The following is a 16,588-nucleotide window of genomic DNA, read 5'->3' on the forward strand; positions in this document are numbered from 1 at the left end:
TTTTTAAAATAAAAATAATAAAATATTTTAGTTGTGATGGACCCCTGCCTTAGCACCAACCTCCCTGATCCCCCCCCCCTCCAGCTCTCTAACCCTCTCCCCTACCTAATTACCGCCATCTTGGGTACTGGCAGCTGTCTGCCAGTACCCAGTTTGGCCCCACAAACCAAAGTATTTTAATTTTATTTACAACTTTTATTTTTATTTGTAATTATTTCTGTAGTGTAGCAGCCCCCCCACAATACCCCCACCCCCTCCCAGATCCTTTTATATGTAAAATAAAAAAATAACTTTTTTTCCCCTTCCTTCCAGTTCCTTCATTGGTGTCAGTGTGGCAAATGCACGCACACATTGTGCACGTGCGTGCGCATCGTGCACACGCGCATCGCGCATCGTGCACACGCTCCCTACTCCCACCGGACAAAGGCACCATCGGCACCATCACTACCGGTGCAGAGAGGGCCACAGAGTGGCTCTCTCTGCATCGGAGGCTTGTAAAGGGGTATTGCAGGATGCCTCCATATCGAGGCATCACTGCAATACCCTCAGAGCTGCTGGAAGCGATTGTGATCACTTCCAGCACTCTGTTAGACAACTGACGTACCAGGTACATCTATTGTCATTAACAGTTAGTTTTTGCATGACGTACCTGGTACGTCAGTTGTCATTAAGGGGTGCACGGTCCTAAGCTCCTATCAGTCTACCTAGATTTACATTTCAACAAAGAATACCAAGAGAGCAAAGCACATTTGATAATATAAGTAAACTGGAAAGTTGTTTAAAATTGTACGCTCTCTCTGAATCATGAGTGTTTAATTTTGACATTACTGACCCTTTAAGATATTTTGCCTTGTTAGACTTTTAATATTCCTATTAAATGTCCTGTATAATGTCTGCTTTTATTTTGTAATATGGGTACAATATTAAAACGCTAACCCATGTGCCTGCTAATATTTTCATGAGGTTTGTGTCTTTGTTTGTTTAGAGATGAAGTCCGTGAAGAAATTTATAAGAAGGGACAATCCAAAAGAATCTGGGGTGAACTCTATAAGGTAGCGTATATGTCCTTTTCCACTAATAAACTACTAATGAACAGTGCAGATGCACAAACTCACAGGCCAAACTATTCTTGAAACACTTCTCCTTTATTCTTGAATAGATTTTTTTTTTTTTTTTATGAAAAGTTTGTACTTTTTAATGACAAAATAAATTATTCTATTTTGATAGCTCAGGTTATTGTTTTTTTTCTCATATTAATGGGACATTAAACCCAAATATTTTCTTTCATGATTCAGATAGAGAATACAATTTTAAACAACATTCCAATTTACTTCTACAGGGAGTGCAGAATTATTAGTATAAGTTGTATTTTTGAGGATTAATTTTATTATTGAACAACAACCTTGTTCTCAATGAACCCAAAAAACTCATTAATATCAAAGCTGAATAGTTTTGTAAGTAGTTTTTAGTTTGTTTTTAGTTATAGCTATTTTAGGGGGATATCTGTGTGTGCAGGTGACTATTACTGTGCATAATTATTAGGCAACTTAACAAAAAACAAATATATACCCATTTCAATTATTTATTTTTACCAGTGAAACCAATATAACATCTCAACATTCAAAAATATACATTTCTGACATTCAAAAACAAATCAGTGACCAATATAGCCACCTTTCTTTGCAAGGACACTCAAAAGCCTGCCATCCATGGATTCTGTCAGTGTTTTGATCTGTTCACCATCAACATTGCGTGCAGCAGCAACCACAGCCTCCCAGACACTGTTCAGAGAGGTGTACTGTTTTCCCTCCTTGTAAATCTCACATTTGATGATGGACCACAGGTTCTCAATGGGGTTCAGATCAGGTGAACAAGGAGGCCATGTCATTAGATTTTCTTCTTTTATACCCTTTCTTGCCAGCCACGCTGTGGAGTACTTGGACGCGTGTGATGGAGCATTGTCCTGCATGAAAATCATGTTTTTCTTGAAGGATGCAGACTTCTTCCTGTACCACTGCTTGAAGAAGGTGTCTTCCAGAAACTGGCAGTAGGACTGGGAGTTGAGCTGTACTCCATCCTCAACCCGAAAAGGCTCCACAAGCTCATCTTTGATGATACCAGCCCAAACCAGTACTCCACCTCCACCTTGCTGGCGTCTGAGTCGGACTGGAGCTCTCTGCCCTTTACCAATCCAGCCACGGGCCCATCCATCTGGCCCATCAAGACTCACTCTCATTTCATCAGTCCATAAAACCTTAGAAAAATCAGTCTTGAGATATTTCTTGGCCCAGTCTTGACGTTTCAGCTTGTGTGTCTTGTTCAGTGGTGGTCGTCTTTCAGCCTTTCTTACCTTGGCCATGTCTCTGAGTATTGCACACCTTGTGCTTTTGGGCACTCCAGTGATGTTGCAGCTCTTAAATATGGCCAAACTGGTGGCAAATGGCATCTTGGCAGCTGCACGCTTGACTTTTCTCAGTTCATGGGCAGTTATTTTGCGCCTTGGTTTTTCCACGCGCTTCTTGCGACCCTGTTGACTATTTTGAATGAAACGCTTGATTGTTCGATGATCACGCTTCAGAAGCTTTGCAATTTTAAGAGTGCTGCATCCCTCTGCAAGATATCTCACTATTTTTGACTTTTCTGAGCCTGTCAAGTCCTTCTTTTGACCCATTTTGCCAAAGGAAAGGAAGTCGCCTAATAATTATGCACACCTGATATAGGGTGTTGATGTCATTAGACCACATCCCTTCTCATTACAGAGATGCACATCACCTAATATGCTTAATTGGTAGTAGGCTTTCGAGCCTATACAGCTTGGAGTAAGACAACATGCATAAAGAGGATGATGTGGTCAAGATACTCATTTGCCTAATAATTCTGCACTCCCTGTATTATCTAATTTGCTTCATTCTTTAGATATCCTTTGTTAAAGAAATAGTAATGCACACGAATGAGCTAATCACATGAGGCATCTATGTGCAGCCACCAATCAGAAGCTACCAAGCCTATCTAGATATGCTTTTCAGGAAAGGATTACAAGAGAATTAAGCCAATTAGATAATCAAAGTAAATTAGAAAGTTGTTTAAAATGGTATTCTCTATCTGACTCATGAAAAAAAAAAAAATTGGGGTTTAATGTCCCTTTAACAGTGGATAAAAACTTAGGTTAAGTTGTACACCTCCCTCCAAATACGTGCGTATTCTCCAGTCACCTATTGCGTTCATGACCTTTCCTGTTAGTTTTAAGGGATATAAAACCCAAAGTTTTTCTTTCATGATTCAGATGGAGCATGTGATTTTAAACAACTTTCTAATTGACTTCTATTTTTCTTTGCTCCCTTGATATGTTTTGTTGAAAAGGAGGGACGTAAGCTTAGGAGCTGGCCCATTTCTGGAGCACTACAGGGAGTGCAGAATTATTAGGCAAATGAGTATTTTGACCACATCATCCTCTTTATGCATGTTGTCTTACTCCAAGCTGTATAGGCTCGAAAGCCTACTACCAATTAAGCATATTAGGTGATGTGCATCTCTGTAATGAGAAGGGGTGTGGTCTAATGACATCAACACCCTATATCAGGTGTGCATAATTATTAGGCAACTTCCTTTCCTTTGGCAAAATGTGTCAAAAGAAGGACTTGACAGGCTCAGAAAAGTCAAAAATAGTGAGATATCTTGCAGAGGGATGCAGCACTCTTAAAATTGCAAAGCTTCTGAAGCGTGATCATCGAACAATCAAGCGTTTCATTCAAAATAGTCAACAGGGTCGCAAGAAGCGTGTGGAAAAACAAAGGCGCAAAATAACTGCCCATGAACTGAGAAAAGTCAAGCGTGCAGCTGCCAAGATGCCACTTGCCACCAGTTTGGCCATATTTCAGAGCTGCAACATCACTGGAGTGCCCAAAAGCACAAGGTGTGCAATACTCAGAGACATGGATGGCAGGCTTTTGAGTGTCCTTGCAAAGAAAGGTGGCTATATTGGTCACTGATTTGTTTTGGTTTTGTTTTTGAATGTCAGAAATGTATATTTGTGAATGTTGAGATGTTATATTGGTTTCACTGGTAAAAATAAATAATTGAAATGGGTATATATTTGTTTTTTGTTAAGTTGCCTAATAATTATGCACAGTAATAGTCACCTGCACACACAGATATCCCCCTAAAATAGCTATAACTAAAAACAAACTAAAAACTACTTCCAAAACTATTCAGCTTTGATATTAATGAGTTTTTTGGGTTCATTGAGAACATGGTTGTTGTTCAATAATAAAATTAATCCTCAAAAATACAACTTGCCTAATAATTCTGCACTCCCTGTATATGGCAGCAGTTTTGCAAGAAACTTAACAATTTGCAAGTGCACTAGATAGCAGCACTATTTCCTGCCATGTAGTGCTTTAGACAGCTACTTGGGTATCTCTTCAACAAATAACAACATGAGAACAAAGCAAATTTGATAATAGAAGTAAATTGGAAACTTTTTAAAATTATATTCTCTATCTGAACCACACAAAAAAAAATTTGGCTTTCATATTATAATGCCTGAAAGGGACGGGCAATACCCTTTTACTGACATCATTGTTTTTTTCTGCATTCTTCAAATAGATTAACATATCTGCAAAATCTGAATGTTGTTAGAACAGTTGAATGTTTTGTTTGTTGTGTTTTTCAATGGTTAAACTCTACTCACCATTTTCTTATTTGGAGGAGCTAATCCAGACTGTGTCTGGAGTTGACAGGGCTTTCCACTGTCATTGTGTTGACAACATCTCCATTGTCTGGCTTCAGTAGAAGCTCACAAACTGCAAATTATGGAGAGATTTCTGAAGTGTGTCATATGCCCTTTAAGTTTTCAGACATGGAAATACTAAAAAATATGGCAAAATAAATAATTGAAATCTATTGCGATGTTGTTTAACCGTGCATAATTAAGCATCTTATATTACAATCTCAAAGAGTTTATTGGCCCTTTTAACATGAATTAAATATACTTTAAAAATATTGATTTAATATACTTAAAATATTATTAGACTGTCCCTTATTTGCTTTTATGTGCTTCAAATCTTTTTAAAACACTAAAGTAGGGAGCTTTTTCTTTCTTTTGGTATCCTTTGTTCAAAAACATAGTCCTGTTAGGCTCAAGAGCAGCTACTGGTATTTAGCTGCTGTGTGGTGGCTGCAAATGTGTTTTGTTATTGGCTCACCTGATTTGTTCAGCTATTTCCCAGTAGTATATTCCTTCTCATTAAAAGGGACAGTCTACTGAAGAATTGTTATTGTTTAAAAGATGGATAATCCCTTAATTACCCAATCCCCAGTTTTGCATAACTAGCACGGTTATATTAATATACTTTTTACCTTGTATCTAAGCCTCTGCAGACTTCCCCTTATTTCAATTCTTTTGACAGACTTGCGTTTTAGCTAATCAGTGCCCTCTCATAAGTAACTCCACAGCATGAGCACAATGTTATCTATATGGCACACATGAACTAATTCCCTCTATCTGTGAAAAACTGTCAAATGCATTGAGATAAAAAGCAGCCTTTAAGGGCTTAGAAATTAGCATATGAGCATACCTAGGTTTAGCTTTTCAATTAAGAATATCAAGAGAACCCCCAAGGTAGAACATGCAGTGGTCTGAGATGTCATCATAGAAAATGCAGCATGTCTGCAAAAAGAACAGGATACATGCAGGAATTGTTAGCAATTTAACTTTTCAGCGCTGCTCCACATTAGACTGTTCTCTGGCTGCACTGTCTGTAAGTTTTCTTATCACAGTTCATCCAGAGCAAAGTGCTGTTTTAAGTGAACAGTGAAATATGCAATAGCGCTGCAAAGCAGTAGTGCATTGATTGACTGACTCTCAGAGATTGTTTCAAGCCCACTAACTGTCTGCAAAGCTGTTTTTTTCTGAATGTAAGACGTTTGTATGAACAATGCACCTTTTTTATTACCACTTCTATGTTAGACTGTCTGCAGCTAATTTGCAATGCAATTTTCAACTACTGCACTATATTATAAAATTAAATATTGCTTTATTCTCCATTTAGCTAACATGTTGCAATTGAACTGGTGCTTTAGTTTAACTGCCTAATTTAAAAAAAAAATCTAATCACAGAAAGTGAAAAAAAGTTCTGCCTCTGGGAAAAGAACAAAGCAATTTGATGATAAAAGTAAATTGGAACTTGTTTAAAATTGCATGCCCTATCTGTTCAAAGGGACAGTCTCTAATCAAAATTAAACTTTTATGATTCAAAGGATACCAAAAGAATTAATCAAATATGATAATAGAAGCAAATTGGAAAGTTGTTTCAAATTGTGTGTTCTATTTCCCAGTTTTGCATAACCAGGGGTCGACAAATCTGTTTAAAATTTAGGAGCTAGAAAGAATATGTAGGAGACAGACATATTTTTAGGAGCCAGATAGTGGTATTTGTATATATAGAAATATGAAGAATAACCCCACTGTCAAATGCATTCAGATAAGAGGCGTACTTCAAGGGCTTAAACATTTGCATATGAGCCTACCTAGGTTTAGCTTTCAGCTAAGAATACCTAGAGAACAAATTTAAATTTGATGATTAAACAACTTTCCAATTTACTTTTAAGTTACATGCCCTATCTGAATCATGAAAGTTTAATTTTGACTAGTGTCCCTTTAAGGACGGCTCAGTTTCAGAAATGAATCCAAGTGCTGCTAAGTTTAGAAACTGGTTGGTTTCTCTAAAACAAGATACTTGTAGGTAATATTCTCACATGGTCTTACACTGTCTTGTTTTCCCTTTATTTAAAAACCTGCACTGAGTATGAGTTCTTTAAATGATTAACCATTCCACTTGTGTTTTATTTCTCATCTCTAGAGAATGTTTGATTCTGTTTTCAATAAACAAATTAATTGGGCACTGTATGGTTTCTTGGTGGAACATTTTCACACCATCCCAAAATTTGTCCCCGACTTCCAGCCCACTATTTGCTTTGGAAACCATTTATCACAATTATTTCCATTTGCTTTCCATTATTTATTATTTTAATATGATCTCCTGCACCACTGTCTGAAAAAGAGTTCCTGGAAGCTTTTCTTTCTTTTACCCTTGCAGAGCAAGAAAGGCCAGTAAGGGTTAACCCGTAGCTTGTGTAAAATGTAATGTTCTTGAACAAAACTTAATTTAATCTATTTTTATGTAGTCCCCTTCAATGAAAATAGTAATTGTGAACATATGATTGGGCCGTTTACATATCATGGCAAATAAGACTAGAATGGGATTATTACTAACTAATGTTTTTCATTTGGGGAACTGAATGCTGGTGCTTTCATCTTGGGAACATAGTGCATTTTTTAGCAGTTTTGAGAGGGGATAAAAGGTCAAACTCTTATGTGTTTTTAAAAACTAAAATTGCAGTTTAAGTGTTCTGTCTGTTTTCACTTCTAACAGAGCAACAGACTATAATGATCAGAATAATTAGTGCAGGATTAATACGCCCCAGATATGGGACACTTGTTCAATGTTCTGGTTTTGAGAATTTAGATCTGTAATTTTCTATTCATCTAGGTTATTTATCTCCACAGCCAACTATAAAATCAGATTTTCCTAATGAACCAACAAGAGCAGCACTATGCTGTATAGCCGGCACATACTACCAGGGTTACACTGCAATAAAATAGGGTTTAAAGGTATAAAAAGGTCAAAACTGAAATGTGAATGAATGCATTTCAAATTTAAATAGAAGTAAGTTTGCAGTATATTTACATTGGCTAAAATGTTTCACGTTTCAGTGCCATATGCACATATGCTATGTGTCACTGGAGGATCAGGAGTTAAATGCCATGCTTACTCAGGGAGCTGGCGGTGGTGTGTGTTTTGTCAGTGAAGACCTAATTTGTGTCATACAAGCCGCAGCTGACTCTGTGGTGTTTGAATACTGGTGCATGGGCTCTCACAGCATGCGTTCACCTTTTGAAAAACAGAATTTTTACTAGAATAATTTTTGTTAATGGAAGTATTTTGCCCCTTGGAACTATTTGCAAAAAACAAAATAAAAACCTGCACTGGTTTAGGAAAAGTTTAAATTTTGTTTTCTGAAAAACATTAACATTCTGTATCTCCCCTTTAATGTGGAACATATCTGTATTAATTGGCAATACTGTGGGACTGGGCCCAAAAAAGGCTAGTAAGATTAAGTTTAAATTGAATTATTTAGATATTGTATACATATCTAGACAAGCCAAATATTTTCTATCTTGTTGTGTTGCATTCTGTTATGATGATTTCCAAAAGCTCCTGCTACACTTTGCTATACATTTTGAGGTTGTAATGAATACTCTTCCTAATACTAATAGTAACAAACAAATAAATTATCTTTCAGGTAATCGACTCATCTGATGTAATAGTTCAAGTTCTCGATGCCAGAGATCCAATAGGAACCCGCTCCCCACATGTTGAAACATATCTGAAAAAAGAGAAGCCTTGGAAACATCTTCTTTTCGTCCTTAATAAATGTGATCTGGTTCCTACTTGGGCAACTGTAAGTTCGTATTTCATCATCTTTGTTTCACACTATTACGGTTTATATGGTATTTTTTCTTCCACTTATTATATCTAAACATATGCACTTGTGGTAAAAGCTACATAATGTTAGCCCAGTGTTGTCTCACCCAAGCTCTGGGAGCCAATATACAGCTCTCTTGTTTGTTTTAAGTGCCCTTTTAATTCCCTATCCTATGCTGCTCCTCTACTGCTTCTTTACATCGCAAATTTTTTTATCAAATATCTGTGTAGAACCATTTTGACTGCTGACGTGCTTTTTTTTTCAAATTCTTATGCATAAAAGTATTTTTCTTTCTAATGAAGCGGTGAGTCCACAGATCATCATCAATTACTGTTGGGAATATCAATCCTGGCCAGCAGGAGGAGGCAAAGAGCACCACAGCAGAACTGTTAAGTATCACCTCACTTCCCACAAACCCTAGTCATTCTCTTTGCCTCTTGTGCAAAGTGGAAGTAAAGTGTTTGGTGTCTGACTTCAATTAAGATTTTATTATTTTGAAAGCAGAGCAAGCTTGCTTTGTTCATTCCTCTCAAGATGGGGTCTAGCTGTACTGCACGTTAGTGGATATTCTCTTCAGTAGGGCAGTGGTGGCTTTAAAGCAGTTAGGAACTAGTAAGGTGGGCCTTGCTGCGTTTTCCTAAAACTCTGCTGCCCTGGTATAGAAAGCCTGAGTAAGTTTACAGTCTTTCCTTGTTTCACAGGTCTCTGTAAGGAGCAGTATCCTCTCAAGCTGGGTGAGCTGTCCTCCTGCCAGACGGCTAGATGCAGGTAAGTGCTTTTTATCTTCCAGGTTGGGAGTTTAAAAGAGGCACTTTGGGATTCCTGCAAGAGTTTTATGGGGACATACAAATATCCTAGTTAGGATATGTTTTAAGGCATTGTGCAGGCACTTAATGTGACTTTGGCAAGATACTTTTTCCCTTTATTAGAGATGGAGGGGTTAATTGATTGTAGATTACAATCTGAGGGGCCAGTTTTTCTTTAAGATATTTTGCTGTGTATTCCCCAGCAGAGAACAGAACTATGGCAGGTCTATCCAGGCTTAAGAGGTCTATATAGAGGATTCTGATGCCTGTTATGTTTGGGGTCGCTACACAGTTCTCTATCTCTGTCCTGCTTATTGGTATTGCGAGAGAAAGCTATCAGTTGTTACTGATCTTGCTTTAGATGTGTGTAGGCATTTCAGTAATGGCAGGGGCTCACTATTCTTTAAGTTCTTTATGTTTGAATAATTTTTATTGGTTTGAAGTAATGAACAAATACAAAAACAAAAATACCTTCCTCTGCATCGAACTCCACCATCTCGGGTTCCAGAGATTAGGTTTGTGCAATAACATTTCTGTATGACAAATGATTAGATTCACAAACTTTATAACATTCTATTCATATCTGGCTAAATTTAACTAGCTATGTAATCTCAGCACTTGTAGAATAATAGTAGAGTCCTGTCGTCTTTTGACGTTAATGACACTTAGTCCATTCATTTTCTGTGCTGATAAGTAGACTCTCTATTGGAATAGCATACTCTCAATATCCAAGTATAACTCCACCTGTTGCTGAGCTATGTTTAAGCTTTCACTGCTTCCAGTACTAATCATTCTATCTCTAAATAATGTAAGCCGATTTAGTCTAACATCAGAAAAAGATAAGTATATGGGAGGCAATACAGAAAAGGGCAATAGGGGTGGGGAAGGGAAATGACGACACATCGTATTTTGTTTTTTATTATTTGTACATCGGTAGATAAGGGTTTTTATATTAGTAGTAACCACCTTAGGTTACATCTCCCGCTAGTCCTATATGTCTAGTGCTCATTTAGTTATCCAGTAATACCATACCGCTTGAACGACTTCTTTATTATCAAGAGTATGTGATGCCAACTCATACATATTATATGTGTATTGGATTTTATTATATATCTCTGTCCAGATTGGGCTACCTGTTTTCCAATGTCTAGCTATGCAAGTCCTTGTGACTGTGCATATTATCCTAATAAATGTGTTAATATGTTTATTAAATCTATTTATGGGTATATGTAAGAGAGCCTGTTGGATTGTTAGATCTATAGTCTCATTCAGGATTTGACTAAGAAAGAAGGATAGTTGTTTCCATATCTCTGTAATTTCTCTACAGTCCCACCACATATGCCTGTATGTTCCAATTTCTCCGCAACCTCTATAACAGAGGGCATTTCCCTGTTTATGCATGTGAGCCGTTCTTGTGGGCGTCAGATACCAACGGTGTATGGTTTTAGTGATATTTTCTTTGAGGTCTACACTTATAAGCCCTTTTTCTGCATTTTGAAATATTGTTTCCCACTCTTTAATATCTTTACAGGTAAGTAATTCTCTCTCCCACGCCAACATTGTGGAGGATTTTGTAGTTATCTGTGAAGCCTGTATGGCTACGTATAAGATAGAGATGGTATGTTTGTTACGGCCTTCTGATTTGCATAGAGTTTCTATTGGTGTGATGTTACTTTCTCTTGGGTTTCTCAGATATGACTGAATAGCCGACCGTGTCTGCAAGTAAATGTACCAGTGTAGTTGTAAGGGATTTAATTTCGTCTGAAGTTGATTAAATGAAAGTGTGTGTCCGCCCACCATAAAGTCTGCCACCCTATATAGACCTTTATTTTCCCATTTCTGTAGCTGAGCCCCGAGATCGTCGGGTAAAATATATCTTATCGGGATGTATAAAGAATATTGTGGCATGAGGTTGTATTTGGCTCTTGCCTTTTTCCAGGTGTTTACTGTGAGATTTGTAGTGTACGGTCTAGTGGTCTCCTTATTGTTCTGTGGACTCCCGGGGTCCCAAATAATTGCGTCAGTCTCGCCCCAACCACCCAATGTTGCTTCTAGGGTAGGCCAGATAGTCTCATTGTTTCTCTTTAGTAGTAAAGTGTCTTGTGCTAATCTGGCCGCAGTGTAGTATTCTGTTAAATTAGGGGCCCCGATACCTCCCAGTTGTTTATGTCTGTTCAAGATTGCTTTCGCAATTCTGTTCGTTTTGCCACCTCTAAGGAACACTAGTATGTCCTTCTGCAGCAGCTCTAGGTCTGTTTTCGGAATTTTAATAGGCAGGGTTCTGAAAAGATACAATATTCTCGGTAAGGCAGTCATTTTCACCGCAGCCACTCTACCCAGCCATGAGAATCTGTAGCTTCTCCATTTCGATAGGTCCTGTCTGATTTGTTTGAACAGTGGGATATAATTTACTTTATATAATTGCGAAGGGCAAATGGGGAGATGAACTCCCAGGTATTTTAGAGAGTGTTTCATCCATTTAAAGTTAAAGTTTGATTCTAATAGTGTCTGAATCTGTCTGGGTATCTCAATGGGGAGAGCTTCGCATTTCTCTGCATTTATTTTAAATCCCGAAATGGCCGAAAAGGTCTCTAGTGTTTGGTAAAGATTAGGCAGTGATATTAGGGGATTCGTCAAAGTCAGTAGTATATCGTCCGCAAACAGGGCTAATTTATATTCCGTCTTAACAGTCCTAACTCCCGATATGTCTACTTGTGAGCGGATTTTGGCGGCTAGAGGTTCTATACATAGAGCGAAGAGTAGGGGAGACAACGGACACCCCTGTCTGGTCCCGTTTCGGATTGGGAAGGTTTGAGATTTGTAGCCCGCTGATGAGACCTGAGCTCCTGGAACAGAATAGATAGCCTTTAGTGCTTTCACGACTGCCCCTTTAAATCCCATCTTGTGCAATACCAGAAACATGTATTCCCAGTCAATTCTATCGAACGCCTTCTCCGCATCCAAAGAAAGGAGCAGAGAAGGCGTTCGTGTCTCTTTCAATGTCTGAATTAGATTAGTAACCTTTCTTATATCATCTGGGGCTTCCCTACCTGTGATAAAACCCACCTGATCCGGGTGGATCAGGTGAGGTATGATATGCTTGAGTCTGTTCGCTATTATCTTTGTGAAAATTTTAAGGTCTTGATTAATTAGGGATATTGGGCGATAATTTTTACATTTTTTATGGTCCCTCCCTGGTTTGGGGATTACTACTATTTTTGCAGCCAGGAGCTCAGGCGGGATATCCCCCCCTTCCATGATATGGTTACAAAACTTAACGAGGTGAGGGGTTAGTGTTGCTTTAAAGAGTTTGTAATAATCGCCAGGAAAGCCATCCGGTCCTGCCGCCTTTCCCGGCTTAAGATCTTTAATTACCCCCAAAACCTCCATAGTAGATATGGGTGCATTTAAAGTTTCCCTTTGTTCATTAGATATGGTTTGCAGTAAGTCATGGTCAAAAAAAAGTGGAGGTGAGTGTCTCTGTCTCTGTGTTGTGTAAAACCTTTTTCCCGTCATATAGGTCCCCATAATACGCTGCAAAAGTGTCAACTATTTCTTGCGGGTGTGAGGTCACTGTGTTGCTAGGTGTCTCAATTGAGGAGATCACTGAGGCTCGACAACGTTCTTGAATTTTGTGCGCCATGTATCTATCTGGCTTGTTCGCAAATATGAAGTATTGTGCTTGTTGATTCTGAATTGCTCTAGTGGCTTGCGAGTGAAGGAGTGTGGCTAATGCAGTTTTTTTAGATTGGAGAGTCTTTTGGATGGTTTTCGTCTTAGTATGTTTATGGCGTCTTTCCAATTCTTCAATTTCTGTGTGAAGTTGTTTTAATTGTTGTCTATAGTTTCTGATCTGTAGTGTTTTTTCTTTGATAAGTATCCCTCGTAAAACCGCTTTATGTGCCGCCCACGTAATCCCCGGGTTAGTTACAGTGTCCGTGTTTATTTGCCAGTATTCGGTTAATAGCTTAAGTATATTGTCATGTGTTTGGGGGCTTCTTATATATGTCTTATCAAAAGTCCACGTTCTACTCCTATTTGGGTCACACAGGCCCTCTATCTGTAATGTGATGATTGAGTGATCAGACCACACGCAAGCATGAATCTGAGAGCTTTGTAATAGAGGTTGAAGTATCTGACTTACATAAATGTAGTCTAATCTAACATAGGATGTATGTGCAGCCGAATAGAACGTAGTGTCATTGGTCAAGCCATATAGTGCAGTCCATGTGTCTATCAGGGAGTGAGGTAGTAGATGTTCCTGTATGGATTTGACAATGCGGTTGTGTCTAACTTGTTTGTTGGTTAGAGGTTTAGAGCCTGTAGAGTTAATAGGTCTCATAGTGATATTGAAGTCTCCTTCCATAAATATCTTGGTGTGGGACCATTGTGTGAGTAGGTGTGAGATGTGTTGAAAGAAGTTGTGTTGATTTTCGTTTGGCGCGTAGATATTGCATAGGGTGATTTCCAAATCTGATATTTTCCCTTTTACTATTATGTATCTCCCCTCAGTGTCTGCAATTATTTCATCTTGTGTGAAGTTGAGCGAGGAGTGTATGAGAATGGAGGTGCCCCTCTTTTTAGTCGTTGCCGTCGAGTGGAAGTGAGTATTGAAGTATTTTGCCCAGTATTTTGGGATACTATCTTTAATTAAGTGCGTCTCTTGGAGAAATAAAATGTTGGCATGCAAGGAGGTGTATTGATTCATCGCCATTCTTCTTTTTACGTTAGTATTTAATCCCCTTACATTATGGGATACTATTTTTATTTTAGGGATCATGGTAGCGTGTCTTTTGTAGCGTGGTGCAAAAGGAGTTTTGTTACCTGTGGGTCACTGGAATGGAAATCTACTGGTATAGACTGTGAGCGATCAGGTGCATAGGTGGTATGTTGTGTTGTGTCGTCACTGGAAGTGGGAGGGGAGCTAGAAAGAGAAAACAATGTTAATAACATACAAAACAGTAAATTAGGTTCCTCAACAATAGAACCTCTGGACTGAACATTTTGATATACCATAGGAATAAACTCAAAAGTGTTTTATACTATATTATTATATTTCTCTGGGGGGAACTATATTCCCACAACATCTTATAAGTTTTTTTGATTATATCTTAATAGGAGTCTCTGAGAATTAGCACCAACAAGAAGGGTATGCAAAAGGTTGGGAGACAAGGAGTTAAAATTTCAGCTACTGCCAATGTGATCTGGCAGCATCTCTAGCTATTGTTCCTCCAATCACCCTTAGTATCACTCAGGCTCCAAAAGAAATGAGTTCCGTATATTTGTTTCTTCAAGAAGAGTGTAGTATCTTCTAGGAAATTTTCCCTCTTGATTCTTTTATTTTTTGTTTCTTATGATTGATAGTCTGCCATTTAGCCGGGTCTGGGCGTCTGTCTGGATCCTTGTTCTTCTCTGGGTTTGCTGCCGCGGATGGGATGATGGGTATCTCTAAAGCTAAAATCTTGCAGATCTCAGGTATATCCTCCGGGTCCTTAAGTGTAATTGTTTTAGAGTCTTTTGTGATATGCAAGGCGAATGGGAACCCCCATCTATATGGGATCTGATGTTTTCTGAGTAGAGTAGTAAGAGGACGTAGAGCTCCCCTCCTTTGTAGGGTCCTGACACTGAGGTCCTGATAAAATTGTATCACATTGCCTTGGTGTTTGAACGTTGGGTGTTTTCTTGCCGCTTGTAAGATTTTTTCTTTGTCCGGAAAGAAAGTTAGCTTGATTATGATGTCTCTCGGGGGTAGACCAAGTTTAGGTTTGGCTTTGAGCGCCCTGTGCGCTCTTTCTATGTGGAAAATGTAGTCAGCTGGAGAATTTGTAATCTGGGTGAAAAGTTGGGTGAGATAGGCTGGGATTTCTGAAGGACTCACTTCCTCTGGAACTCCCTTGAGACGGATGTTATTCCTCCTACTCCTATTCTCCAGATCTTCTATTTTATCTTGGAATTCTTCAATTAGCTGTTGTTGTGAAGACATGGTCTGGGACATTTCATCCATTTGATCTACCATGGAGTCTTTTTGATCCTCTAGTGTCTCAATCCTATTACCCATTTCCATTAGGTCTGATTTGAATTCAGAGAGGCTGTTGGTCACAGAAGAGTGAATTGAATCAATTTTCTCCCATAATTTTTCAAAATTATCTGCAATGTCTTTTTTGGATACTAAATTTCTCAGATCTGCTTTTGTTAGAGGACTTTTGTCTAGTGGGAGTTGCTGAGAATCAATGTCAGGTTCCTCATCCGCTTCCGTGTCTATTTGTTGTTTACTCACTTGAGAAGATTTAAAGAATGTGGACACGGCTGTTGATTTTACTGTTTTATCTCCCTTGGTGGGTCTTTTAGAGGTCATCTTGGTGATAGATAGATAAATTTGAGATAGATGTAGAATTTAATAGAGAGGTCTACCACACTGTCAGCGGAGACGGTCACTCACTAGTGGGCAATAAATTGTACAGGTTGCGGCCTTATATGAGGATTGTAAAGATCCAGACTACACTTTAGATTAAATAGTTAGGCATATATCTCATTTGGGAAGACAAGAGGGATGCTTTGAATTCTTATGTAGCGTTGTGGATCATATTGATGTTGTTCTCATCGTATTATCCAGCTTTCGGTTCCCCCAACAGAAAGCAGAGTGTTGTTTACATTCTAGTTCACATGTATCCCCCAACTTTGTTACTGCACTTGTATGCTCTGGGGTGCGCGCAGATCAGTTGTTTCTAAGTATAAGCTGTAGTATATGTCACCCAGCCAATGGTGTGTTACTTGTATATCCTTAGTGTGAATTTCAGCGTAACGTAGGAGCTGATTTTAAAATGCTGCAAATCTGTGGCCTCCCTCTCCCCAGGGCAGTTATCCTCACTGGATGATGACGGTAAAAGGTATAGGGGGTATGACCTGCCACCACTTCGGGCTGGCAGGAAAGGGGGGGGGAGAGGGGGTTGAGACTAGACTCCTCTATAGGACTACAATTGTGGTATAAGTTGGCAGGCAATCTATGTAGGGGTCTAATTCGCCACCTCCACTGTGTAAGGTAGTGTAGTTGTCTGTATAGAGTCACTGAATAAGAAGCTCTGTGGCAGAGACGATTAGGGAGGGTACCCTTTGCTGACTCAAAGACAGTGTGTTACTGGTTGGTTATGAGGGGTTAATTCACCCCGTAGGGCAGATGTGGGTTAGATTTTGCCCCCTCTGTATAGATTCCAGTAGAGTTATGTAGATCTAGGTTG

General features: G+C 38.7%; 1 protein-coding gene across 2 annotated transcripts in view; it reads left to right on the plus strand.

Moving 5' to 3' along the window:
• Positions 1–16,588, plus strand: part of GNL2 (G protein nucleolar 2) — a 190,746-nt gene that overhangs the window by 29,038 nt on the left and 145,120 nt on the right. For both annotated transcript variants that reach the window (XM_053707147.1, XM_053707148.1), the window contains exons 6-7: positions 986–1,052; positions 8,365–8,523. In XM_053707147.1, the coding sequence (XP_053563122.1) occupies positions 986–1,052; positions 8,365–8,523 (226 nt within the window). The remainder of the gene's footprint in view (positions 1–985; positions 1,053–8,364; positions 8,524–16,588) is intronic.

This window comes from Bombina bombina, chromosome 3 (genome assembly GCF_027579735.1).
Source record: "Bombina bombina isolate aBomBom1 chromosome 3, aBomBom1.pri, whole genome shotgun sequence".
NCBI classification, from domain to species: domain Eukaryota; kingdom Metazoa; phylum Chordata; class Amphibia; order Anura; family Bombinatoridae; genus Bombina; species Bombina bombina.